This window comes from Rhinolophus ferrumequinum, chromosome 19 (genome assembly GCF_004115265.2).
Source record: "Rhinolophus ferrumequinum isolate MPI-CBG mRhiFer1 chromosome 19, mRhiFer1_v1.p, whole genome shotgun sequence".
NCBI classification, from domain to species: Eukaryota; Metazoa; Chordata; class Mammalia; order Chiroptera; family Rhinolophidae; genus Rhinolophus; species Rhinolophus ferrumequinum.
This window is the reverse complement of record NC_046302.1, coordinates 38,534,479-38,562,462: the sequence shown is the minus strand read 5'-3', so window position 1 is coordinate 38,562,462 and position 27,984 is coordinate 38,534,479. Positions and strand designations below refer to the sequence as shown.

The window sequence follows — 27,984 nt, the reverse complement described above, 5'->3', positions numbered from 1 at the left end:
GAAACATTATTAAATGAGCAAGTATTAATGCTTTAAAGCTTAGTAAGAGGAATTTGAACAGAAGAGTATATCTTATTGAAATGTTCAGATTTTTTTATTAGTTTCAGGTGTACAAAGCAACATAATAGTTAGACATTTACACACCTCACAGAATGATAACCCCCCCACCCCGAGGCTACTACCCCTCTGACATCTTATATATAACTGTTACGATACCATTGGAAATGTTCAGATTTTTGAATAAATAATCGTAGCCAGTGAAGACCTGGTTGGTTTGTTTTTGTGCCACATGAGGGGAATAATATCCTTTCCTTGTAATTAAAATGATTAATTGACTTAAAATTTGCACATATATTAGGTATTCAAATATTTAAAAGGACTATTGCAGGACATTAAAAATATTTAAAACATTTGGTTTGGCAACTACTGAAAGTATTTTGTTTATTGTAGAATTGATTGAATGAATATATGTAGTAAAATGGTAAGATAGATTTTTAGCATTTAGGTAAAATTATATTTTATCCCTTTATAGCTCTATAAATAGCTAATGAAGGTTCCTTTGTGCCAGATCTAACAGGTATGGGACTGGCCACTGTTATTTTCTAGCCTTGTCTTTTTGATTTTTATCATTTCTTCATGTGTCTTAGATACTCCAGTAGCTGCCACTTCCCTAGTAAAATGCCCATTTGGGAGCAGGAGTTATTTGTCAAATGTTTCCTCAGCTGAAAGCTGATTTGGGGTTCATTTGAATGATTTGTTCAAGACCATGTAGCAAGTGGGTTCTTCTGACAGAACTGGAACTTTGGAACTCTGGATGTGAAGGTTAATTCAGACCACTGGTGTTTGAGCGTTGTTTCTGCAGTGGAACTCAGTTTTCAGTGAAAATATTGTGAGAGCCCGTTACATAAAAACAGAACAGTTCTAGTTAGAAGGAGGCATGGGAGGGTACATCTCATTCATATCATGGTGGTCCCTAAGGTACCAGTTTTGCTAAATTAGAAACACAATTTGAAAAACTGATTTATCTTTCACATGGATGTGTTAAAGTGATAAGTGATTGACAAATATCTTTAATCTGATTGAGCTTTTATCTTCCATGATGGAGCTGAGCTGATTTTGTTCCCTTAGCAGTCATTGACCTTCCTGTGGAAGTTATTTTGAATGTTATTTTTAGAAATCAGAGGTTCTTAAACAAGTATTATGTGTAAATAAGGAGACTATTATCTCTCATCTTTAATACAGATTGTCTTTCTTTGTAGAATTACTCCATGTCTGTATATCTTGTACGACAGCTCACATCAGCAATGTTATTACAGAGATTAAAAATGAAAGGTATTAGAAACCCTGATCATTCCAGAGCACTAAGTAAGTAATGTTTGTAAGACTTGAGCATATGAGATACTTTAATGGAAAAAAAAAAGCCTCACATATACATCAATACAGGAATAATTTGGGGACAATTACTAGAAACATAAAATGAATTTTGAGTTAAAAAAAACTCTAAATTTTAAAAACCCTCCTTTTAGAAGTCACTCCCAAGAGGATTAGTTTTAACCCAACTAGTCTGATTTTGGGCGTTTTCATGAAAACTAATTTAGGTAAACCTCAGGTTGATGGTCGTTTTGATACATACATTGAGTTGAGAATACGAATGCAAGTTTTCAAAACCTCCAGTGTTTAATAGAATGTACATTTTTATAAATTCTAAATAATAAAAAGTTCTTTTTGCTGAAGAGATGTTGATAACCACCACCAGTATTTGCCTTCTAGATGTTTTATTTTGTACTTTGCTTTCATAATATAGAATAATAGGTAGAGAAAAAAATGTCTAGTTCGAACTGTAAATAATTCAGTTCAATAACTGAATTTAATTGAAAAAGACATTTTTCTGGGAAAGGGAATATTTCCCCCCAATCACCTCCATACCAGTGAATGAACCAGAAAGGAGAAAAGGATCTATAGATTTAAATGGGAGTCAAGTATGGCTTTTGAAATGGTATTTTGTTTCTTATAACTCAAACCATTTCTCCTCTCCTCAAACAGCATAGTATGGATCTTCCTGCCTAGAGCTGAAAGCCAAGAAAACTGTTTCCTAATTTTTCGTACCCCACTCCAATTCCACGGTCTCCAGTTCCAGTTCCATTCTCCCTATAATGGTGTTGAGAATTAGGCATCTGGAGGCAGTGCATATATTTATTAGCTTGCATATACAGTAACTTGTATACATTATCTGGGGAATAAACTCAAAGGCACATTACCACATTTTTAGTCATTTTCAGCTGTCAAAGGAAGTATAAGAATATTTTACCTTTTCTGTTTACAAATGTATTAGGGTAGCATTGAAGCTCAGAGTATTGCTGCTTTCCAAGTGTCTTTCCTAATTGTTTTGTTCTTAAGTCTTAAACAACTTTCTGTTTTGAAACTCTTCCTTATCTGCAGTTTTACTTTTAAAAATTCAATTAAATATGTGATCTAGAGTTTACAAGTTTATAATTCTTTAACCTAATACTGGAAATATGCTTGTGTTTTCAATACGTTAGTACTTAACATTTTGTTTTTTTGTTTTTTGTGTTTGTAGTTTCTTGACCTATTCAAAGTGTTTGGAAAACTTAAAATAAGATGATATGTATTTCTTCAACTTTGTTCCTATGTCACAATTAATTTAAAAAAAATACTGTTATTTTTCCTTCTTTTTAAAGTTAAAGAAAAACTTACTGCAGATCCTGATAGTGAAATTGCTACAACGAGCCTTCGGGTATCCTTGATGTGCCCTGTAAGTAAAGTAACAAAACATTCTGGGGTGTTTTAATTTTTAATGAATTACTAGTTTTCCTATAAAAGTACGTGTGATAATGAATGACATATTGTGACAGAATTGTAAACTTTTGTTGTTTTCCTATCCAGGAATCTTCATGCTTACGCATTTTAATTCAAAAGAACGCACACATTCTTCAGGCAATGACTAAGCAATAAGAGACCTAAAAGGATATTGTAAGAAAGAGGGAAGAGAGCTTTAGGTTCAGAATAATCTGTCATAGGTAACGCTATAGGTAATCTACAGCTGATAATAAACATATGTAGTGAGTTGGCTCCTCCTATCAGAATATAAGCAGTATTGAAAAACAGCAATACAAGTACTAGGACCTGATAGATGCTAATTGATGGTTCTGCGTTAATGAGTTAGAATGTGTGAGATGTCTTAATTCATTTGTAATGTACTTCTAAATTGCACAATAATTTTCATTTTATATCTCCTTACATAGAGACTGAGGCAGAATCAGTCAGCAACTCTAAGATTCTTCTGTGTGCTTGGCACTGAACTAATTGTGGGGAGAAATATTGAGGACTTGATAAAAAGTTTTCAGAAAGATAGTGTAGTTTGAGAGAGAAAACCAACTCACATGAAAAAGCAGAAGCCTATACTTACCGCATGTAATTGTGCTATTGGAGTATCAAAGAAATGATGGGAGAGGTCAAAAGTGGATAAAGGCTTTAAAATCAGTACTATTGGAGGGGACCCTTTCACATGAGAGGAACTTTATATGGAATCTGGAATTTATAATGTAGTTTGGGAGGCATTTGGTGACCAGCCACCATTGTGAGACATGTACAGAGTTTTAAATGGAGATAGAATTGTGTCAGAGAGAGAAGGGAATAATTTGTTCAGTTCCTATTATGTGCTTCTTATTTAACTGTCTTGGCACTCCTGTATGAGAGTTGTTCCCATTTTGCTGATAAGGACACTGAGACTGAAAGGTTGGCTAACCCAAACCATGCAGTAGTAACTTGTAGTAGGACAAGGATAAAAATTTTGGTCTGACATTCCAATTCTCTTAACAATATGTATACCATATTGCCACATTGGACTAAAATATAAATATCCTGATTGTAAGTCCATCTCTCTATCATCCTGGAAAGTGGTGTTTGCATATATCTTTCTGAAGTTTTTTTTCTATTATCTTTAACTTAAAACTAATTTACCTTTATTGAAAGTGAATAGAATTACATGAAATTGGGATTGCTTACAAATTGGGAACCTGTGGTTATCAAACTCAGAGAGAAGGTCTGCAGTCCCAGCAGGGGAGGACATTAATGCCCTGAGGTGGTGGCAGAGGCCCTAGAGACCATGTGTTCGGACAGGACCTTCTCTGGTCATAATCTGTGTGCAAACCTTCAGGCATACGTTCTCATGCTTCCTATCAATTACGGTGCCTTCGTATCCTGGTAGCTTTTTGTGTATTGATACATGGGAGACAATCACCAAGTTATATTATGTGGTGGAAGGTTCAAAATTATGCATATTGTATGCCACCATTTGTGGAAAAATGTTTTTCAAAACACACACTTGATTATGCATAGAACATCTAGGAAAGGACATGCAAGAGACAAACAACAGTGATTCGAAACACGGGAGCGGGTGAGAAAGAGACATGTTTTCATTGTATATGGATCTTTTTCTACCTGTGAATTTATGTTACCTATTTTCAGAAAGTGAAATGGTCTTTTAAAAATTATAGGGCAATCATCGAATACTAATAAAATATTCAGCGATCTTGTTGGAAATTCTGGTTTGAATTTCTTTTTCATTTTGATCTTCCTTGTTTGATTTCTTCAGACTTTTATGACTGACTGTTCCCTTTGAGGCTTTGTTCTCCTTTCTGATACAGTTCCCCATGTTTTCTTCCCTGTCCTGTAGTTAGGGAAAATGAGGCTGACAATCCCATGCCGGGCAGTGACTTGTACACATCTACAGTGTTTTGATGCTGCCCTTTATCTGCAAATGAACGAGAAGAAGCCCACCTGGATATGTCCTGTGTGTGACAAAAAAGCTGCCTATGAAAGTTTAATTTTAGATGGGTAAGTACATCCCGATATAAATGTTAGCTGGTCTCCGTTCATACAGCCTCACATAAATTCTACTCTAGCATTAAGTCCAGGTGTTTGTGTGATTTTTGCTTTATACTTAATTATACTCAATCTTATTTTTAAATTGTGGTTAGTGGCCCTTTTATCTTTATTATTTGTGTTGGGGGCAAGAAGGTGAGTAGTTTCCTTTTCTCTTTGCTTCCCAAGATCATATTTTGTAGCCTATAGGCAAGAGGGCAAAGTCCACTTAGTGATGTCATTTTGCTTACCTACCGTGTTTCCCCGAAAATAAGACCGGGTCTCATATTAATTTTTGCTCCAAAAGGTGCATTAGGGTGTATTTTCAGGGATGTCTTAGTTTTTCATGTACAACAATCTACATTTATTCAAATACAGTCATGTCATCTTCTTCTGGAACATCGTCATAATGGACTAAATGCGTCCTTCTGGCTGACAATCTTAACTGGGGCTTATTTTTGGGGTAGGTCTTATTTTGGGGGAAACACGGTAGAACTTCTTGAAGAGAAACTAAAGTCTATGCAAAAACACAGAGCAAGTAATAGGGTCGGTAGAGTTCTGTTACGCAGCTGGTAAATTCAAAACTGGAATACACATCCAAGTTTTTCTGATTCAAGTCCACACTCTAAAGCATTACCTCTTGTGTCATGTTGCATGTGTCAGAATTAAGGAAAATGATATGAACTATCAATAAAAGTGAGGTGCCCTTTTTTTGAATAACACTTTTAAAAAATGACCTATATCATCCATGCACCACTATAAGTTTAGAAAATACAGTTAATGAAAAGATTAAAATAAAATTATCAGCATTTCATCCTATGGTGATGATTTTGTTATTGATGTATTAAGAAGATTGAAGTCATACTTTACATAATGACTTGTCTGTACATACGCTTTTTCATTCAATATAGAGTGAAAAATATCTTAGATCTTTAAAGATACTTGTACAACATTTTTTTTTTAAAGTTTTAAAAGAGTATTTACTGTAGAAAGGAATGAGGCAATGAAAAGCAAATGGCACTTTTTGCTTTTCTCTTTATAAACTTCCACCTTACCGGGTTTTACAAATTTTTTAACTTACTTTGAAATAATTTCAAACTTATAGAGAAGTTGCAATAGTAGCACAAAGAACCTTTCATATACCTTTGACCCAGGTGTGTCAGTTGCTAACATTCTGTCATACTATTTGTTTTATCACATTCCCTCTTAATACATATGTATATACATTTTTGGTGTGTGTGTGTGTAAAGAGAAAGAGATGATTATTACTATTTTCAGAATTCTTTTGAGCCATTTGAGAGTAAGTTGCATATGTCATGCCCCTTTGCCCATTAATATTTTAGGGTGTGTTTCCTAAATACTTGATCCATTTTATGGGTTTACTACTAATCATTTCAACATTTTTTTCTGTTATTGCCTATATTTTTTGCTTCTACTTTTTCTTTTTTAAGTTGCCTTGTGATGTGAACATTTTTGAAACTTGTGTGTATGTCTATGGATTTTTCTTTACATTTTTAGAAATTGCAGTGCTGAATCAAAGAAAATGTATGATTTTAAGGCTTTTACTATTATTAAGATGCTTGCCAGAGGGAGTAAACTATTTTACTCTTTCCTAGAAGTCATTTTACTCTCCTGCCAGGAGAGTATTAAAAGCCTACTACTTCTCAGTCTTCTTACCAATCTTATCATATCGTATTAAATTTTAGTTTTTAAATGCCTTTACAAATTCCCTTGTTGAAAAGATATCTTACTAGTTTGATTTCTATTTTTTTATTATAAGAATTATCAGACATTTCTTCATCCATACATTGATTGTTATAGTAGCTTATGAATTGCCTCTTAATGTTTTTTTTCCTCCATTTTTTAAATGTGGTTGTTGATATTTTTCTTACTAATTTATAAGTGGTCATTATAATTTGAGGACATTAATTTCTCTGTCCACATGTGCCAAATATATTTTCCCAGTTTGCCTTCTAATTGTATTTATTGTGTTATTTTTCTGATTCAGAAACTTTGAATTTTTATTTCATCAAGTTTGTCTTTTCATTTTGAATTTCTGTCTTTCATGTTTAGAATTTCTGTCTTTAATGTTTAGTGTTTAGAAAGTCCCAGAGATTTTATATGAAATTCACTTGTTTTTTTTTTAAGTACTTTTAAGATTGCATTGTTTTTTTCCTTTCAGTCATGTAGTTCTTCATTCTATCATGCATTCCTTCATGAATTTATTCAACACAGTATTTATTAAATACCTGCTATTTGTCAGATTCTGGGTCTAAAATGGTTAACAGAGCACTTCTGGTGTTTGGAGACAGTGAAGAATTGCGTATCACTGTTTTTTGCCGTGTATAATGCACACTTCTTTGCCCACATTAGTGAGGGGAAAATAAGGATGCGCATTATATGTGGTTGGTACTAATTCTGTATCTATATAAATGTTTTAAATTCTTTCATTTAAGCTTATGAGTTAAAAGTGTAACTCTAGAAATCAGTGACAATATCCGTATACAAAATAATACCCTGGAATACCGTAATCAGTTTTGTTGAACTTAACTACGAACTTGTGTAACGATAAAGTGTTCTTGGCCTTCTATGGTGTGTAAATATCATAAATTTGTTACCGGTACATAAAATTTCTTGTACCATAATATGTTAAAAAATAAATGCCAAAATTCCTTTATAATATTAAAAAAAGCACATAAATGTAAACAAATAAAAATTTGAATTAAAAAATTAAAATGAAAGATTTTTTCCTTGAAAATTTGTGCCAAAAGTGTGGGTGTGCATTATACATGGCAAAATATAGTATGTGTTAAGTGCTCTGAAGGTAAAGAATGGAACTATGTGAGGAAAATTTGGGATGGGAAGAAACTTTAGGTTGGGAGTAGGTGATCCCATTATGGTAGGGTCACTCCACCCTACCACCCTGATTGTTAGTCAATAGTCTCACCAACATTGATTGAATAATCTCTCCCATGAACTTAAGATACTACCTCCATCATTTAATACATTCTTATATACAGTAGTGTTAATTTCTGAACTGCTATTTGCTCCATTGATCAAAGTATTAGTGGGCCAGTATAAACCTGTTTTAATTATTGGATTTCTGTTACGTGTTAATATCTCTTAGGCCATGCATTTCAGAATTTTCTTTACTATTACAATTCTGCCATATTCACTTAAATAAAAGTATTCTCAAGTTACACATATATGTATGGGTTTATTTCTGGACTCTATTCTTTTCCATTGATATATCTATATTTATGTCAATACTGGACATATGGTGTCTGACTTTGTTCTTTTTCACAATTAATTTGGCTGTTATAGATCTTTTGCGTTTCGTTACAAATTTTAGAAATGGCTTGCCAATTAGAAGCTAGCGAGAGATTTTGATTTGTATCTCATTGAAACTATAGATCAGTTAGTGATGACTTAACAGTATTGTCTTCTGATCCATGAACATGATATATCTCTATTTAGTTAATTAGGTCTCAGTAATCTGGTAGTTTTCAGTATATTAGTCTCGTACGCCTTATGTCAAATTTATCCCTAAGTAGTTCATATTTTTGATGTGGTATTGTTTTTTTGTTATTTTAGAAAAATTTCTGGTTGCATATAGACATATAGTTGACTTTAGTAGATTGCTCATATCTTGAAAACTTACTGAACTCATTTTGTAGTTCTAGTTGCTTTATTGTAGATAATAGAGCATATTCTATAGACAGTGATGTAGTTTGAGTAAAGTCAGTTTTATTTCTTTATAACCTGATTGCCTTTTGTTTCTTTGTCTTGCTGTCTTGAACTGGCTAGTTTATTAACATTATGATTTACGTTCAAATGTTAAATTAATCATGCATTCTGGTGATAAACCCCACTTGGGTTTTTTTATCCTTTTTATTTATTTTTGTTTTGCTAAATTCATGTTTTGCTAAATTCATGAGGGATTATTGGTCTGTTTTCTTGTAATGTCTTTGTCTGGTTTTAGTATCAGAGTAACGCTGGCCTTATACAGTAAGTTGGGAAGTGATGGTATTCTGTATCCTCAGATATTTGGTAGAATTGCCTAGTGAATGTTTGGCCCTGGAATTTTCTTTGTGGTAAAGTTAACTATAAATTCAATTTGTTCCATAGGCATAGGGCTCCTCAGGTTATCTGTTTCTTTTTGATGAGCTTAAGTCTGACTGGAAGTTGGTCAGTGTCATTCACCTTAAAGTGCCAGCTTTTTGGTTTCATTGATATTTCTATTTTTTCTATTTCATTTGTTTTTTTGTCATTTCCCTTTTCTTGTTTATTTTCACTTTAATTTGCTCTTCATTTTCTAGTTTCATTTAGGTAGAGGCTGAGCGTTTTAGTTCTTTTCTAGTAGAGGAAGATTAGTACTAGAAATTTTCCTCTTAAGTACTGCTTTAACTACATTCCACAAATTTTATTACATTTTCATTTTCTCATTTAGTTCAAAATACTTTCTGATTTCTGTTTTTATGTTTTCTTTGTCTCGTGGGTTGTTTTGTTTAGTTTCCAAACAGTTGGTGATTTTTTACCTATTTTTCTGATGATTTCAAATTTAGTTTCATTTTAGCCATAGAACATCATTTGTATGCTCTGAGTTATTTTAAATTTACTGACACTTGTTTTATATCCCTATTTCTTCATTTCCCCACCCTATAATTCTTTTTTCCTTCGTAATCTTATAAATTGTTTTTTGTATAGCAATCTTTATGTTTGCTTATGTGTATTTTACGTGTTGTTTGAAGGTGGTTCTTTACTGCTAGTCTCAGTTTGGAGGCTCCAGGTGTCTATTTCTGTTTAACCACTAATTTTTTCGATGACTCGATAAGTCACTTAACTTGTATTGCTCATTAAAGACCTAAAACTTAGGAGGAAAGGGGTATAATAGTTGTGGTAAAGTGTGAAATGTTGAAATACTAAAACAAACCGAAATCAGGTTTTACTTTTGTCTCCAAGGTAATGTGTATTTCTTTGTTAAAATTTCACCATTGAACAAAGCCATTGATTACATTTATGTACTTAATTGATTTATAGGCTTTTTATGGAAATTCTCAATGACTGTTCTGATGTGGATGAGATCAAATTTCAAGAAGATGGCTCTTGGTGTCCAATGAGACCGAAGAAAGAAGCTATGAAAGTGTCCAGCCAACCCTGTACAAAAATAGAAAGTATGTGCAGAATGGCAGCAGAGAATGAAGCAGTGAGATTTGTGCAGCATTATCTTTATCGTTAACCTTGTCCAGTAGAACTACATTTGGAGCTCAGTTTGCTAACTTTATCTTTTGATCATCTATTCCATATGTAATTTCCCCCAAGTAATTTTTATTCTTTAAGAAATGTGCTAAAGATTATACCATCTTATAATCAGCCTTTTCATAGTTTATTTTTCATATGTGAAGTAAATGAAACAGTCATCTAAAATTGTTTTAATATATGGTGTTTATACAAAATGAAAAATTATAAATGATATTTCTGTGGACAGTTTTTCAGAATTGTTTTTAGAGTACCTGTTGGGGTAACCCCAAATGGAGGTGTGGTTAGATTTACCTCATCCATTCATCCAGGGTAGGCAAAGGTGGCCACAGGTTAGTTAAAAAAGTTAACAAATTGTTTCCATTTCTTTGTGGGAAGGCATTTGACCATTGCCTTGGTTACCTAGGATGTATACTCAGCCTTCAACTCCCTGCACCTGTCCACATTGAGTGGGAAAACTAAGGGCAGTCTGAGTAATTGAAACCCATAGATGAACTTACTGGTTTCTTTTTATCTAATCTAATCCACTCACTGCATTTGAGTTTTATGTTGACTATTTTTGATGTTCTAATAACCAGTGAATAATAGGTGTTCAAAATAAGAAGAGAGGCAAAAGGAAAGGATTAATGTCAATATTAATCATTCTCCTTGATTGTTACTGAACCTATGGGTAAAATAATTAAGGTTTGTTTCCCTCATCTTTGAGGAAAATAGTGATTTAGTTGATTAATTGCTGCTGCTTTTTCATTATCAACTATAGCATTCTTTTTCTACTAAATAGATAACAGGGCATAATATACTTTCTATGAAATAGTGAGTTAAATATGGTGCATGAGATCATCATAGTGGACAGAAAGGAGAACCTAGGTGGTTAGTAGGTAATTGATAAGAAAAGTTTTAAATGTCTGAATCACTTAAGTGAGAAGTTGGGGGTTTTTTCAAGGTGAAAAGTTTTATCATGTTCTTGCTTATGGTGAAGAGCCTATACATTCTTTTGACATGAGCACCATTGCTTTTCTAGAATGGAAGTATCTGATTCTACTGAACACTGCCATGTGTCTGGGGGAATACATAGCCAGTGAAGCCACATCCTCTTGTCCCTGGCTAGCAATCAGCCCCTTAACTCCAGATGTCTGTCTGAAATGACTGCTTACCTGGGGAGACAGTGTGAACTGAAGGGTATGCACAAATGCATTGTCAGTACTGGGGAGATAACTAAGAGCCTGCTGCCTGAAGAAGGCTTTTGACCTTCTGTCGAGGCTTCACCCTGGCTCCCCAGGTTAGTAGTCATTTTACATACAGATGTCTGGTGTTAGAAAGTTGGTGACTTTCCAAGGGACAGAGTATGTGGCTTTATTGGCTGTGCATTGTCCTGGACATGCTGTACAGTTAAGACTCCTATGACTAGAGTTTGTGTCACACCTTTGAGTTTTTTCTTTTCCTTCTGTTCCTTACATGCAGGTTCAAGTGTCCTCAGTAAGCCTTGTTCAGTGACTGTAGCCAATGAGGCAAGCAAGAAGAAAGTGGATGTTATTGACTTAACAATAGAAAGCTCTTCTGATGAAGAGGAAGACCCCCCTGCCAAAAGGAAGTGCATCTTTATGTCAGAAACACAAAGCAGCCCAACCAAAGGGTTTGTTAATTTATAGTTCACTATTGTTTGTTACACTTGGAACTAACTGTTATTGGGACAGGTTTGTAAATATCTGAGTTACATAATCATAGAAGGCTATTTTAATTTGCCTTTGTTCAGCAGAAATATTTTCAAGTGAGCATGTTATTTATAGGAAAGCAAATTCGGATAAAGAAAATATTCCCATCTTTGGGAAGTGAGAGTTGAAATCTCGTGTCACTATTTCATATTTGATACTTTTTGTCAATTTCTTGAACCTGTTTGGCATCACAGACCAACGGAGAAAGCCTGCTGTAAGAGAGTGTGGAATTGGGAATCTGGCAAATGTGGATTCCAATTTTGACACCATTGTTGACTCATTCTGTGATCTTGGATGAAGTACTTAACTTGTTTGAGTCTTCTTTTTCTGTTCTGTAAAGTGGGGTTAAATAATGCCTACCTCATGAAAGTATTTTCAGGTTTCAATAAGATAATGAAAGAGCTCAGCCTCAGTGTCAGGCACCTGCTAGTTTTTCAGTAAAGATTGATTGCCTTCTCTCCCTCTTCCAGGGCAAAATATGGGCAAATTAAATGCCTTCCAAAATATATTCTTTACGATTAATCTGGCAGAAGCCATTGTTCGCCTATAGTAAGTGACAGGTTTGAGTAGTTAGCAATAGGTGCTTTTTAGCCAGAGATTTTGGAACCTGCAGGAAAATAGCAGAGAGTTCGCTTGGACAACACATGAACGCATTCTTTCTGTCTTGGGTGTGCCAGTCTTGTCTTTTTGTCCTCTCAGTGCACTTATTTTTTCTAATGACTTTATTGGGGTATAATTTACATACCATAAAAGTTTCCCAACTTAAGTATTCAGTTGCACAGATCAGTGATTTTAGTAAACTCATAGAGTTGTACAGTTATCACAATTTAATTGTAGACTATTTCCAATACCCAGTAAATTTCTCTCATGTTCATTTGCAGTTAATCCCCATTCATATCCCAAATCTAGACAACCATTGGTCTTCTTTTCATCTCTATAAATTGGCCTATTCTAGACATTTTGTATAAATGGAATTATTCTCTCAGTGCACTTCTGCAACATTCTTTAAAAGGTGCTTGTGAAAACAGAATTAAACCTTTTGTGCTGCCTTCCTCACTGTTAAAATACTTCTATTTGCAGATGTTACTTAGAAGGGTGTATATATATGTTTTTCACCCATTTAATCAGAATGTGATTTATTTATTTATTTTTTTGGTGGACCAGAAAATGAGAAAAGTATTTCAAGTGAGTTTTTTTCTGGGATGCTGGTCATTTATTATTCCTTTCAGAAAATTTGGTTGGAGCTTCTAGAATTTAAATGATAAAAAAATGAAAATAAAATTTCTAAATGTTTACTGGAGTGGAAAATCATGGGAATGAATATTTAGATGTGGTGTCTCCAGGCTTTACTTTTCTTTAGAATATGCTGGAAAAACACAGGTTTCACAGTATTATAGTTAGATGATTCATGCCAGGTTGACGGGTCATGCATAGTGATGCTGACTCATGAATTGATGTGGTCTTGGAGAGGGTCTTTGGTGGCCATAGAGGTCACCATGAAGGTCTTCTGTTTGTCTGTCCTTTAGCACATTTTTACCAGTATTTGATGACACGAGACTGGAGGAATGGCATGTACTTTGGGTGACAACGTGAAATGACTTCAATATGCAGAGGAATATGGCTAGTTCACATCCGTGGTCAGCTATTATAGAGCTAGATGTAGTGCTCCTCTTCTAGGTTAAAAAGAAAACGAAAACTAACATTGTAAATAATAAGGTGGAAATTTGTGATCACACCAGCAACACATGAAAATCGCATCTATAAATGCAGCTACCCAGCTCATTCCATGAAAGTCAGCATAACTCTTAGTATCCAAACTAGATTTACACATTAACAGCCATACAGAACGACCCTTATGAAACCGGCAGACATTGGGACGATCAATGAAAATTCTGAATTCAATCTTAGGAAACCATTTAATTATATATTAAAATGGCATCCCTTATCACCCCGTAGGGTTTATCCAGGAATGCTTTACTATTAGGAAGTACATTGATAAAATGGATCTTGGCATATGGACAACTATATAGTCATCTTAATAGGTACTGGAAGAGCATTCAATAAATTAATAGCCAGTGCTGATAGAAACTCTTTGAAATGTCAGAATTCACTTAATGATTTGAAGGGTTCACCATATAAGTTGCTTTGTTGTTAGGCAGCATTGATAAAAGTTCAATGTGCAGGGTACACACATACATTGCTAGTTTGGTTGAATTTTAGGTTAGATGCCTTTCACTTTGACCATTTTAGTCAGTGCTGGTCATCACGAAGAGTAGTAACAGATGAGTGTAGTCAGAGTTGGGGAACGGGATGGTAAGTAGTGGAAACTGTAGCATGATGGGTGAATGGGTCTAGCGACTGAAGTTGTTAAGTCGGGAGAAGAGAATATGTAATAGCTATCTTGTAGTTCTTTATAGGGAACCATTGATTAACTGGATTAAGTTTATTCTTTGTTGTAACATTTGGTAGATCAAAGTCCAATGGAGGAAAGATACATGGAAAAACTTTCCACTGGAGCTTTCTGAACACTAAGAAAGTTGATGCTTTGTGCTAAAATCACATTTTCTGTGGTAAGGTAGAGTAGATGGCACCGGTCACAGTCAAATAGTGGAGACTCATGCTATAGTTATCTCTGTACTCCCTCCAACTCTTACACTTTTTTGGTTTTGTTCCTGGTCATTCTTTTCATATCGTCTCTTGTGGCTCAGCATCTAGAATTTTTATGGTTTTCCTTTGCTATGTAAGTTCATCATAGGACTTCTTGCTCAGTAAGCAAATCAGAAAGAATAGAGAATGAGAAACCAGGAAAACTTACTTTAAGTTACAGTACAGAAATTATGTCAGCAGTTATTTTTTAAGAGGTGTAGTTTTAGTAAATATTATACTTATAAACAATTTTACAAAGCACCAAGAAGTTGAAAGCATTCTGCCTGGAGATAACCACTGATAACATTTTGATGGTAATCCTTCTAACTTCTTTCCTTGCATGTCCTTAAATGCAGTCATGTAATAGCTATCAGAAGAAACTGGCACCTTAATTTAAGGCTTTTGGAAAACCTCTGATATTTTTCTACATTAAAAGATGATTTTAAATATTATGCCCCTACCCCACCTCCTGGAAATTGAATGATTGCTTTATCATTAATATGGAGGTATTCTAAAGACATGAAACAAAGAATAGAGATAAATATGTATTTCTCTGGATTAAGGATCATTAGGAATTCATAGCAGAATTTACCTTTGTGCTATGATATTATGGATAAAGGTATAAAATTTAAAAACATATATGTACACATATGCCTATGTGTGTTATTTCCCAATTGTACGAGGAGGCAGTAACAAATGTTAAAAGCTTTTAAAGAATTTTTATTACTTTATAGCATCACATTTTTATACTCACAGTTCCACCAGACATAAGCCATTTACGTTTCTCCATGGTCCCTATTATTCTACCATGTTTTCCCTAAAATAAGATGTAGCCGGACAGTCAGCTCTAATGCGTCATTTGGAGCAAAAATTAATATAAGACCCCTTATCCATACATAATTTGATAATCCTAGCAAATGACTAATTTCACCCAATATATATAAAGTTGTATGTGTTAGTGGTTGAAAAGTTCAGGTAATAGGAATTAACCTACACCAAATAGTTTAGTTTTTCAGATGTTTGCTGAGGTTTTAGATGTTGATTTAATAATTTTTGCCTTCACTAGATTTTGACAATTTTACATGTTGTGACAGTCATCAATTTTATATTGAAGAAACAAGGAAGGTTAATCATTTAAGTAAAGTTTCATGTTATAAGATTACAACATATGCAATAAGATGTTATTGTGACAGATGGCTTGTTGGGACATTGATCTGACTCCTTTACAGATACAAGTAAAGGGGCGGGAGAGAACAGTGAGTTTTGTTGTTGTTTCCTGTAAATCTGATCCAAGTTGAACAGTCAGTTCAAGATTAAGACAAAAGAAAATCTCCAGTGTAAGATATCAGAGGAAGAGAAGGGCGAGCAGGGGAAGGTGGGCATTTTCTTTTTCTTGTAAACCTGAACATTTTCTTGTAGTTTCTTTTAGTGTCAGTGGAAAACTAGATAGATTAAATGTACGTTTAAGTAGGAACTTGTTAAAAATAAATGAAATCATGTGTGTGTGTGTGTCTGCATATATATATATGTGTGTGTGTGTGTGTGTGTGTATATATTTGTCTTTAAACAAGATGTTAATACTGTGAGGCAGCCAGAACGATAAAAGCCACTTTTTAAACCCCTTCCTCAGCACTAACGTATCAATCTCTCCGCCTTACCCCTTGTGCCCCCTCTCCTAATTTCTGATACACATTCCTGTGTGGGAAGGAGGGTCATGTGTAATTTGAAAATACTTTGGTGATTTCCTGTTTTGCTTTCGTTCCTATAGAGGACAACTGTTTTGAAACCTCCAGAAAAACGTAACTTATTTGATCTCATCCCAGGTTCTCTCTTTCCCTCTCCAGAGTCTGCCTTTTCCAACATTGTTCACCTCCTGTTTATCCTGTTAGGTCTCCAGGTCACATTGGAGGCTAAGAAGTATTGATTCTAAGCTAAGCAGGCTGCTATTTGGAAGATGACTTCCTTCCATCTTCATCTACCTCTGGAAAATGTTTTTTAAGTACTAGGCTTGTGTTATCGTCTCAAGCATATTCTATTTCCTATGCCTCCTAAATGGATCTGTTTTTCAGATTTCTGAACTCTGACCTATGTTGTTTATTCATTTTTCTGAGATTACTCAGTTGCCAACGCAGCTGTATATACTCTCAATATGACTTCATTTTGCACATTTACCATGACATCCATATTTCTGACATACTGCAGAATAACAGCTGGACAAGATCCTTATGTCATAATATAAACGAGTTTTAGAAAGATTCCAGTGTCTAAATAGGTCGTGGTTATGTAAGTGGTTTGAAATTTAAATTGAGGTTATGAAGTAGTTATGTCAGTTGTTTAGAGTATAAAGAGTGTCATGCAACTATGTCATCATATATTGTTACTAGTATTTAATAATCTGAGCAATAACAAAGTGTTTTAGCCAAGGGAAAGGACATCTAGAGGGCCTAGTTATCATCTCAGTCTAGCTTTGTGACCATGGTCCTACTTGAAGTTTCTGTCGGTTTTACTTTCTTCCTCTTTGTAATCGTCCCTTCCAGCTACAGAATTCTGTGCCTCTCATTAAGCTTGAACTAGTTTTCTGGCAGTGCTTTGGGATGCTAACATAATGTCCCTGTGTCCCCAGCCCACCCTCCCTTTGTTTAATAAAGTTTTATTTTTCAAAATGTACAGTTGGTAGGACCTATTTATGCATCAGGGGCATCTCCACTGTTGGTGTTTCTGGTGTAAATCACTTGAACTTTGTGCTTGGGAACCAGTTTAGTAAAATCCTTCACTGAGGGGCTCCTGAAGGGCTGCCCCAGCCAGGAACTGCGAATCTTCAGTCTCTCAGAGCAATAGCTGGGGTTATCAGCTGACAGTTGGGAACTTCCTTCACAGAATTTGTTGTATGTGGCTTTGTCAAACAAGGCTAGATTATTGTGCTTGTCCCGAATTTTGCTTTTGAACTACTACTTCTTTTTGGCCTTGCTCCCAGATTTGTTCCCTGGGTCTTTGTCTTTCTTGGCTGACTTTCTGGCACCTATCGTCTTGTCATCTTTGAGTGACATCTTGGGTGACATCTCAAAGCTCAGAGAGCATTTGCTACCACTGCAACCTCAATGAGATGTCGGACAAAAAGATGTCCGCCATCAGCCACAGGACGGTAACATTGCTTAGTTCCTTGTGTACGTCCAAGATGTTTTTCTTGTGAGTTCTAATTGTTTACCCTGGGGCCAAGACAAAATGAAGCTTAAATAGGAAGAATGCAAAATCATCTTTTATTCCTGAACTTTTTCAAAATTATGTGTAATTATACTGCTTAAAATTATAAAGTTATAATTATATATAGTGTGTATATATAATACCAGTAATAAAGGTTTTCTTAAGTGTGTTAAATTTGTTTAATTAGTTTTAGTAGAATGAACAGCTAATTTCAAAGCCATAAACCTCTCTTAGAAGAGTAGATGGTATCATAGTAGCCAGTGTTTTCATTTCTGAATATTATATCTTAAATCCTGAGTAGTCATTCTAATTTCTGATTGCTGCCTGTCGTCATCAGGTTGGCTGGCTTTAGGATTGGCTATAATTGCTCAGGTGATTCCCAGATAAGAGCGCTAATAATTAACACAATTCAAGTTAGAGTGGAACAAATTCTGGTTGAACTACAGTAAGTAGCTTCACTCATGAAGGAGCCGTGATTTAAATTAAATTTTAGGAGTCCTCTATTTCTAAATTTCTTTATAAGTAAAACTATTAACACCTACGTGTTACACATACATTAATAAAAGCATATGTAAAGTATATTTCTATTTGTGGATGAACATTTTATGTATTACTCCAGCACTACTGTTCATTACATTATGTTTCAGTACTGACTTGCTCTTACATCGCAGCTGCTGTTGAGCCAACGTGCATTCATGTTAAAATGATTGTTAAGGAAAGAGGAGAGGAGAGGGAAGTACTGTGTAGTGAGTAGCTGCCAGATAGTTGTGTTGAGACTTAGTGAACTTACGACTGAGAATGCCCCATAGTGCAGCCCTTCTCTCCTGTGAACTAACAGCCAGATTGTTTGTAATTTCCCGTGCTATTTAAAACAGGGTTCTCATGTATCAGCCATCTTCTGTAAGGGTGCCCAGTGTGACTTCGGTTGATCCTGCTGCTATTCCGCCTTCCTTAGCAGACTACTCAGTACCATTCCACCACACGCCAGTATCGAGCATGTCATCAGATTTGCCAGGTATGTGAAGAGTTGTTTTGTTTGGTTTTATCAAGTTTTGTCGTTTATTTTTAATCTTAATCTGTGGAGCAAAATTAGTTAAAAAATTTTAAATAGAAAAGGCTAAGGAAATCTGAAGGCTTCGTGTAAAGGTAGTGTCTTTTAATATATCATATTCAATTCCTATCATTTTAACTATAGAGCAATCCATAGATTCCTGATGGTAAAAATACATAGTAGTAGGATAGTAGGAAATTTTTATAGAATTTATTCTCCCTCACGGAGAGTTTGCATTCAGAGACTTTTTTTTAGTTTGTTTATTTTACAGGCTTCACAGGTTAGGGAGAGAATTTTCTCGTACTCTTCTTGGTAGCCCATCACAACTGCAGAATATGCTGGTGTGCTGTGGCATCAGTGCTGCCTACTAGCTTTACCAGTTGGAGTTTTTTCCCTGTCAAAGTAGGATCTACCAGCAGTTTCCCTAGTGCATCGCTTCCTATTTGGGGATATCTCTATATGTATCTATCAAATGGGAGCAGGTTAGAACCAGTGCCCCTTATGTTCATGACTTCCCTTCGCTCTGAAGGGCCCTTTTAGGGGAATTCAATTCCCTCCTCCTCTTATTAATTTCCTTTTTTAGATTTCTGAAGTTAATTTTGACCTATGATTTATTCTTCTTAGTCCCCTTAATGAGGTCTTTAAGAACTGTATATTCTATTGGGCAAGATTTGTGTTGTGTAAACAGTTGATAGTTGCATTATCTGGCCCAGTGTAATTCTGCCATGTGAAATTTGTTCAGATTATTCAAATGGAAAAACATAGGCTAACGATAGTATCCATCAAAAAATGTTAAATACCTTTTGCTTCTTAAATATGTTTATTCCATATGTGCTTTGGGAATTGATATTTTAAAAAATTGTTCATAAACCCAGCCATCACTAATTATAACGTATTTGTTGTATACAAAGCTTGATGCTAAGGTGCAGGTGAGATTTTCATGGTCCATAAGAAAGAAAAAAACTTGGAGGGTCTTAATTCCTCACTGCCATGTTTTGCTCTAATGTTGGCTAGTTTTAAGTGAACTTGAAGAGTGTTCATATATCATTTGTATATATGCAGTATATAAGTAAGCATTCCAGAAGAATTTGTTTCCTAAAGACTTTGAATTAAAAATAATCCTGATATGAAAAAAAAGGACAAATGTTCTGTTTATTAAAGTGACCCTGGTGGCCATTTAGCAGTAAACAGAATTTATAAATCACTTTGTTTTCAAATTGTGTGATTGATTCTGGAACAATTTTTCGTTTATATTTAAAACAGATTTTTAAAATTAAATTTATTGGGGTGACATTGATGAGTAAAATTATATAGTTTTCAAGTGTCCAATTCTATAATAAATCATCTATAGATTGCATTGTGTGTTCACCACCCAAAGTCAGTTTATAGTTTTTCAAAATTTGGGCATAAATTGAGACTATTTACTTTATAAAATGTGTAGATTTGAGAAAAGTGCAATAAAATATGTTAACTGTGTATTTTATAAAATACATTTCAATCTAGTATTAAGGAACTAAGACTAATATCCAGGGTTGATATTTAGCCAAAATAAACCAATATGGTGATACTGGTTATTAAAATGTTGAAATGCTTTCTACCAATTCATAAACTGAGTAGAATAGGATCTGTTGTACTTTAGAAGAATTAGCAGTTTATCATCATCTGTGGATTATGTAGCAGTTACTATATCTAAATAGTTTTTACTTTGGTTTTATTGTTAATGTGCTCTTGTATAATTAGTAATTACTTTGGTTTTATTTTTGTACATAATTTTTATGTAATTAGTCATACTGTACAGAGTTTTGATATTTATAAATTTAATAATTTATAATAAAATATTAAATAGAACACCAACAATGGAGAGATGACAAAGTTTTAATACATTTTTTAACATTCCTTTTAAACATCATAAACATGAATCTTCTGAATCTGCAGGGGAACAAAGAAGAAATGATATTAATAATGAACTGCAGCTTGGAACATCTTCTGATACTGTGCAACAGTGAATTCAAAATAAAACAAATAATTTGTATTTATGGAATGGAAACAGCTTGATTATTTCAAGAAAAAATATGACTGCCTTATTATTGCTAGTGCCATATTGTCAGGTGCGAATGGTGCTCAAAAGTTGTATCATTAAAATTTGAAAGTGCTAAACATTTACATATTTAATCATGTAGCAATCATGTTTTGTTCAAGCTCATGGCTCAAGTAAGGAAAATGTGTTGTTATTAATAAGATAAGTAGAGTCAGTTCCACATAAAGAAGCACTTAAAATCTAAAAACTACAATTTTATCAGTGTTAATAAAATAAAAAGATTTAGAATGTACCATCAGAATTTTTAAGAGTACCTGATTATTAGTTAAAAATAATTGAGCATTTTCAACCATGAAATACATAAGAGGACATAAATATGTATCAACATAACCTATTGTTGCAATTGAAAACTTAAGGTGAAATAAGAAAACAGCATTTTGCTAAACTTACAAAATAAGAAAGTAACATTAATTGCTGTTCATGAAACTTCATCTATTTCATACAAGTTTTAATAGTCTACTTAAAATGTAAAATGCAAGAAAGACTTTGATAATAAAGTTTTCTTTTGAAAGAATAACATCTGAAATACTATATCAAATTTTAGGTTAATGTTTGAGAAAAAATGGTTTCAGTGAGAAATATTTACGTTAGAAGAGTGTTGGATTTTGTGTAGACAGCATCTGTGTAATGCTAGGGAGATAGTCTAGAGTTCAACCAACATTTTAGAAAAATGTCTAGGTTATTTTACTGTGCGGTGTGTAAGTTATCCCTGGAGGAGGTGTTAAAAGATGCAGGTCAAGTAAATCTTTTAAATCAATGGATTGTGTGTGTATATACACACAATCTACATACACACACACACATACACTGGCACACATGAAATTATCAGAGATTTACACTACGTCTGAAGAGCTGGAAATTGATAATGAAAATAGGAAGACGCTTTGTACTTCAGTGGGCAGCCTTCAGTGCTGGAGCTGCAAAAACAAAGTTATATCAAGCCTGTGTATGTATTTATATTGAAGTTACGAAATGGGAGTAGTTTAACATTTAGAGAATGAAAGGGGTTTTTTTTGAGAGATTTGACTTCAAATATTCGAACAGAGATATCAATACTTTCTTAGCTTTATATAAAGTTTGTTATTCAAGTGGACTGAGTGATTGAACAAACATTAAAAGTAACTGAATATATAAAATTAAATAAACTATAAAAAGGCAGAAGCTATTATAAAAAGAAAAATGTTACACCATTTGAAGCCAAACAAAATAAAATTAATAAAATTAAACCCCTTAATTAAATGACATGCCAATAAAGTATTTTTGTGACTTATTCAATAATAGAAATGTTGAATATATAAAATTCTCAGATGGTATTTTAAGCGTTAGCACATTTTGAATTACTGTTCAACAGAAGCAGAGAGAGGATTTATTGAATGTTATCATTAATGTGAAGAGAAACTCTCCTTATTGAAATACATCACCTACTGATGAATAGGGAAGTTGTTTGAAAAGTTTGTTTTGATTCCCTTTGTCCAGTGTTGGCTCAGACCCCACTATATCATATAGCTAATGACAGGCATTATGGAGTGAAAAATCATATCAACAGTTTTTTTAAATGCTTTAGAAATGGAATGATTTCTTTCAAATGATTGGTGCTACCAGCTTCTATCACTTGATAAGCATTTTTATCATACCTTAATTTAGAGATTCTAAGGGAATAAATATACTTTAAAATTGAGTTATAAATTATTCGTTATTAAATATTTTAAGTACCATTCCCACTAATATTCTCTACTTTGAGTAACAGTCCAATATCAGACTTTCACTCTGTATGATTGTTATTTAAGGTGACATTGAATTGCTGGCAAATAAAAATGGATAGAATTGAATAGAAATTGAGCCTGTCTTAGTGACCTATACCTAGCATGTGGTTATTCTTTTTTTTAATGTTTTGCAATTTAGTCAAACAGGGAGGTAGGTCTAGGGGAACGGACTTTGAAATTTATTGCTGGACTTTTCACACCCGAGACTTTTTATTATTTATTGTTATAACTTGAATACTTCAAAATGGTATTTATGGGCAACCTTTTTCACATTCCTATTTCTAAAGCTTAATTGGAGAATCTTAAATCTTTGGTTTGGAAAACTGCATTGGCTTATAACCCAGTATGCCTTGGTAAGATTGAGCTTGTTAGTGAGGAGAAATTACCAAGTGCTTGCTTTGTGCAGAGCGTGGAACTGTGTACTATTGATGCGGGAAGGGGGACAGAAAGCGCCCCATGAAATAGACATCTGTTTAAGAAGTGGCATTTTAGATGAAGCTCAGTGTGGTGTATTGCTAAAAAATAAATGTCAAGTTTCTTAAGAGCCTAAGTATGTTTTTTTAATGGTCCGTATCCAGATCATTATCTCATCATTTTTATTGCTTTTCATTCTGTTAAGTGATGAAGCGGGGAAGTGCTTCCTTTCACTAAGTCCTACTTCCTCTGGAAATTTTTGGACTCCTCCCTTTAAGTCTCTGGGAAGTGATTTTTCCAGATGTTTTCTCAGGAAATATGTTCGTATTGGGGTTTTATGCACATTATATATCACTGCTTTTGGTGTAGAACTTTCCTATCGCAGAATGGTAAGCACTTACCCCTAGTGTTTTATGCCTTATGATAAATACAGAATGATTTTGGGAAATAATTCTTGTCTCCAAAATATGAGACAACTATTAACAAAGCATTTTTGTTTTAGGTTTGGATTTTCTTTCCCTTATTCCAGTTGATCCCCAGGTATGTATCCTGAATTTAAGCAACTAATTTGTATTTGATTGTTGCTTATGTCACACTAACTAAATATGACCAGTTGCATAAAATCAGGACAGTCAACTCTCAGTTACTCAAATTGATGGAGAGGAGGTGCTTTGTGACTATTTTACAATTTTATTTGGAGGAATAAAGTTACTGTTTTTCAGCTTATGATATTTTGGCCTTACTATCTGAATTTTTAATTATATTTTATTTAGTTTAATAATCAGTTGGCATTTCTTACAAGCATTTGAGTCATTAAAATGAAAAGAAGCAGTGCTAGATGACAAAGTGAAAACTTTGCAGAAATAATTATAAAACACTTGTTCTATGCATAGGAAATAGCTGAAGCTGATTAAATTGACTTGAATCATTATCTTGATTTTTCCTTGGTTTTAAAGGCAGTCAGATTCAGACTTTGGGGATGCCCCAATCTAAAGTTGCTGTAAACCAATTATTCCTGTTCTCTGTCAGGAATAAGAAACTCTGGTATCCCAGAGGCCCAACATGAAGTCCAGATGAGTGTGGACTCTACTGACAGGTGTATAGCAGAAGGAGAATGGAGGAGGGGAAAGCATGGGAGAAGCCAAAGGGGAAAGTGAGACAGAACAAGAGAGAGAATTTGAGAGAACTGTTGAGAGCAGGCTGTTCAGAGGAAGAACGTGGACCACCACTTCATAGGCTGGTCAGAATCCGTCAACTACAGGTCTTGTATCGGCCTTCTGTTTGAATAGTCTGATCACACAACACTGGAAATTTGGGCCCAAAGGAGCTTGCACAGAAGGAGGAATTTCTTCTCACTCTGAGTTGACTTTGACATGAGTAGATTCTATGTATAGCAAAAGTATATTATTTTTTTAGGAAATGGATTCCTCAGGCTTACAGTATTACTGATTTTTTTTACGTGAACCATCCTTTAAAAAAAACAGAACAAAACAAAGATCTTGGAACCTAGAAGGTTCTGATTTCATAGTGCTGTTTGGCAGGCTAAGTGTCAGGCTAACTTATTGACAAGCCAGTAAAAGGGTGAGGTTATACCTTCAGTTTTCTTTAGAATCTTTAGATTTATTCTAATTTTCCTCCATATTGCCCCCTAAATTTGTTATCCTTGGGCAGGTATGTGCTGATTACACATAATAAAGGATACAGTTAGAGGTAAAATGGCCATAACCTGAGTATTATAAAAATTTAAGGCATCAAGCCTGTTGAAAGCAGGGCTGTAGTATCTAGCATTCATTTTATAATTGAAATAGAGTGCTTTTTCACTACTAGGCAGTCAAAAACTGCCGCAGAGGAAGTGGAAATAAAATGTGTATTTCTGGGCTTTTTTCTGAATTCATTCCCAATTTTAGTGGAAAGTTAGAAATTTATTGACTTTTAAAGAAGTTTAGTACCTGAGAGTTCAACGTTCTTTAGAACTCTTTAGAAACTCTTCTCCCTCTTAACTAATGTCCCTTGAATCTCTTGTGCATGGCATTCATTTTATTGGCGAACCAAGACAGTTATCCATCCTAAACATGAAATTACTTTTTTAAAAGGCAGCCTGAATTGTACTTGTTCATCCACTGACTAGCTACTTAAATCTGGGGCTGTCATTCCCATATCTTTTTGAAGAGCATATAGTCTAAACAACCTCAGTTTCAAAGTCTCGTTCTATAACAATATCTCTAGTGATAACCGACTATAGAATTGATAATACTGGTCAGGTATCCTTACAGATCTTCCTTCACACTATCATTCTAAAGACAGACCTAGAACAGCTCTTATAGTATATACTAGACCTCACTTATTTTACTAAAGTTACTGCAGTTGTTTCTCACATAAAATACGGTGGTGTGAAAAAGCTTTTAGCTCTTGTCTCTTTCTACTTCTCTTGGTCAATATTAGAGTATTAAACGGAGGTTTGAATTTGTGTAGGAACCAGCAACCAAGATGGTAAGGAAACGAAATAGGAACTCTTGGAGAGGGGTGTCAAGCAAACATCACAAGGAATATTAGACTAGATCTCCTTTAAGGTTCATTTCAAAATTCCGTGATGACACGAGAGAATTCTCTGTTCTGAGTGTCCCATGGTAGTTAGCCTCCATGTAGTCTATTTTAGAATGAATGACGTCCTTGTAATTACACAAGTATTGTTACACGTATGTACAAAGGAGTCAAAAGCCACCATTTAGCTGATCAGTCTTAACATTATTCCTCAAGGGTCTGATGGAGACTTAATTTTGAAAGACTTACTGAATTTTGTATTAGCATTTCTGCTTAATACCATTTAAAATAAGTATTTACTAGCCTATTGCAGTGTGATTTAAACCTGGTGTAAATGCATTTAGCAAGCAAATTCTTTTTGAGGTTAACTAGGAGTCATAATTGTGGGGCCAATATTTGCTATTAAATAACCAGTTATTGTTGACATTTTGTAGTTGGACCTATATGTTTAGTCAACAAACAAATTCTGTAAGTTTTGAGAGACTTAAGAATAGGCTGCATTCACTAAATAATGTAAAATAACTAAATTCATGCCACCTTCCATCCAAAGACGTGAAATTTTGAGAAAATTTTAAATCCCCCTGGGATTTAAAAATGTGGCTCTCACTTTTGCATATCTAACAGTTTCTAGTCTCTTTATTTAAAAACCAATGTAGCCTTTTCCTCATCGGCATCATTGTTTGTTTCAAGCAGTACTGTCCTCCTATGTTTTTGGATAGTCTCACCTCACCCTTAACAGCAAGCAGTACGTCTGTCACCACCACCAGCCCCCATGAGAGCAGTGCTCATGTTAGTTCCTCCAGCAGCAGGAATGACACAGGGGTCATTACCAGCAGTGGAAGTAACATTCCTGACATCATCTCATTGGACTAAAGGAGGACTCACTCGACTCTAGGAATCATTCATCAGAACTGCTCTTTTCTTGGATCTCTGGTCCGTGGAAGCTCTTTTTTTGGTATCAATTACTTTGATATTTATTGAAATGTCAAATGGATTCTTTTGCTTTCTGAGAGATGAACACAGACGACTGCAGCAAGAACCAAACGACACACAGCATTTTTCTTACTTGTTCTGTGCTCTGAGCATCAGATGCATTCAGCTATCACTGTCTTCTTGGGAGACGGATTTCAATTTCGTATGTGACTGGTTGGATTCTACAAATCAGTTAAAAATTTTTTTGTTGTAATAAACAGCAATAAAATTACGTACATGTTCAAGTAAACTTTTTTCTAATTAAAAAAGATGTAATTAATGATTCTAAAATGATAGCAACTTTTGTTTAACCTGATGTGAAAGAAAAATACATGGAAAGAAGTTATGTTTGCCGAATGCATCCTTTCCATGGAGATTTGTTCTATTTTGTTGAAGTAATGAAGTCTCGGTAAGTGGCCAAAGCTTGGGTTCCACTTCTCTTCTGCAGTTCCACTTTTCTTCCTGATTCCATCAAAGAAAAATGGCCTTTGTGTTAATGCATTTTTTCCCTGGTTGTCATTTACACTTTGATACTGTTCGCTACTGAATGCAGAGTGAAGTTTTAAGATCTGGCTGCTCTTTTTAGTGGGTATGTTGAGCACTATGCAGATTCCACCCTGATACAATGTGTGTTATCTTTCGTAATTGAACATTCTCATTCTAGGGATTTCTATAAATTTGAGGATTGCCTTCTCAAAAAAAGAAATTCTATGCAGCCATAGAATGAAATGTTTTTGGAGTAAGGTGTGGCTGGGATGTTTGTTAGAATTTTGTTCATACTGTCCAGAAATACTGAGCTTGGAGGCAGTGGCAGAACAGATTTAGGGGTGGTGGGAATAGCGTTTAATTTGCTCTTAAGAACTTCTTTTGCTCATTTACTTCACAGAATAATATTCAAATCTTTGTTGAAACTTTTTAGACTTTAGTAACACTGACAAAGAAAATACCTTTTAGATCTCTGATGATCATGTTTCTCACCAATGTAATCTGTCTCCTAGCAATCATTTTCAAACTCAAAGAAAAAACAATCGATAGGGACGGCATCCCTTTTTTTAAAAGGAAATCTTTCCTGAAACCACAAAAGGTAAAACAGAAATGTTTGAATTTAAGCAAGTAGCGGTTGGGAGATGGGCTTGAATCCCACTTTGAAAACCGTTGTCTTACATAGTATGTGTTTGATTTTAAATCCCTCAGGAAACTGAGTTTTACCCTTAGAGAAACATTTTCATACAAATTTTATGTTTCCCGTTGCTTCATTTGGCTTCCTAAATAATTTTTGAGTTCTCAAGGAGTTAATACTTTCCCAATGTTTAGCTTTCTCTCCCTAACTTGTATCTGCTTTAAAGATAAAACCCCCTTTTTAAATGACTGATTCTCAAGCTGAAGTGCCCTGATGGAGAGTTCCAATTTCAGTTAGAATAGGGGTGTGTTACTTCAGGGTTG

The 27,984-nt window shown here is 34.4% G+C and overlaps 1 protein-coding gene across 6 annotated transcripts in view; it reads left to right on the top strand.

The window, feature by feature from the left end:
- Positions 1 to 27,145, top strand: part of PIAS2 (protein inhibitor of activated STAT 2) — a 75,594-nt gene extending 48,449 nt beyond the window's left edge. The window contains exons 7-15 of one of the 6 annotated variants that reach the window (XR_004421048.1): positions 1,260 to 1,365; positions 2,700 to 2,773; positions 4,697 to 4,857; positions 9,925 to 10,058; positions 11,605 to 11,776; positions 18,578 to 18,717; positions 20,689 to 20,861; positions 23,531 to 23,568; positions 26,263 to 26,366. Coding sequence is in view for 5 of the 6 variants with exons in the window: in XM_033087135.1 (XP_032943026.1) it covers positions 1,260 to 1,365; positions 2,700 to 2,773; positions 4,697 to 4,857; positions 9,925 to 10,058; positions 11,605 to 11,776; positions 18,578 to 18,717; positions 23,531 to 23,568; positions 26,260 to 26,442 (1,008 nt within the window). In the remaining variant the exon portion in view is untranslated. Of the gene's footprint in view, positions 1 to 1,259; positions 1,366 to 2,699; positions 2,774 to 4,696; positions 4,858 to 9,924; positions 10,059 to 11,604; positions 11,777 to 18,577; positions 18,718 to 20,688; positions 20,862 to 23,530; positions 23,569 to 26,259 lie in introns of those variants that run through there. The other 5 variants (XM_033087139.1, XM_033087135.1, XM_033087136.1 and 2 more) reach the window with 5 other exon arrangements.
- The last annotated feature ends 839 nt before the right edge of the window (positions 27,146 to 27,984 follow it).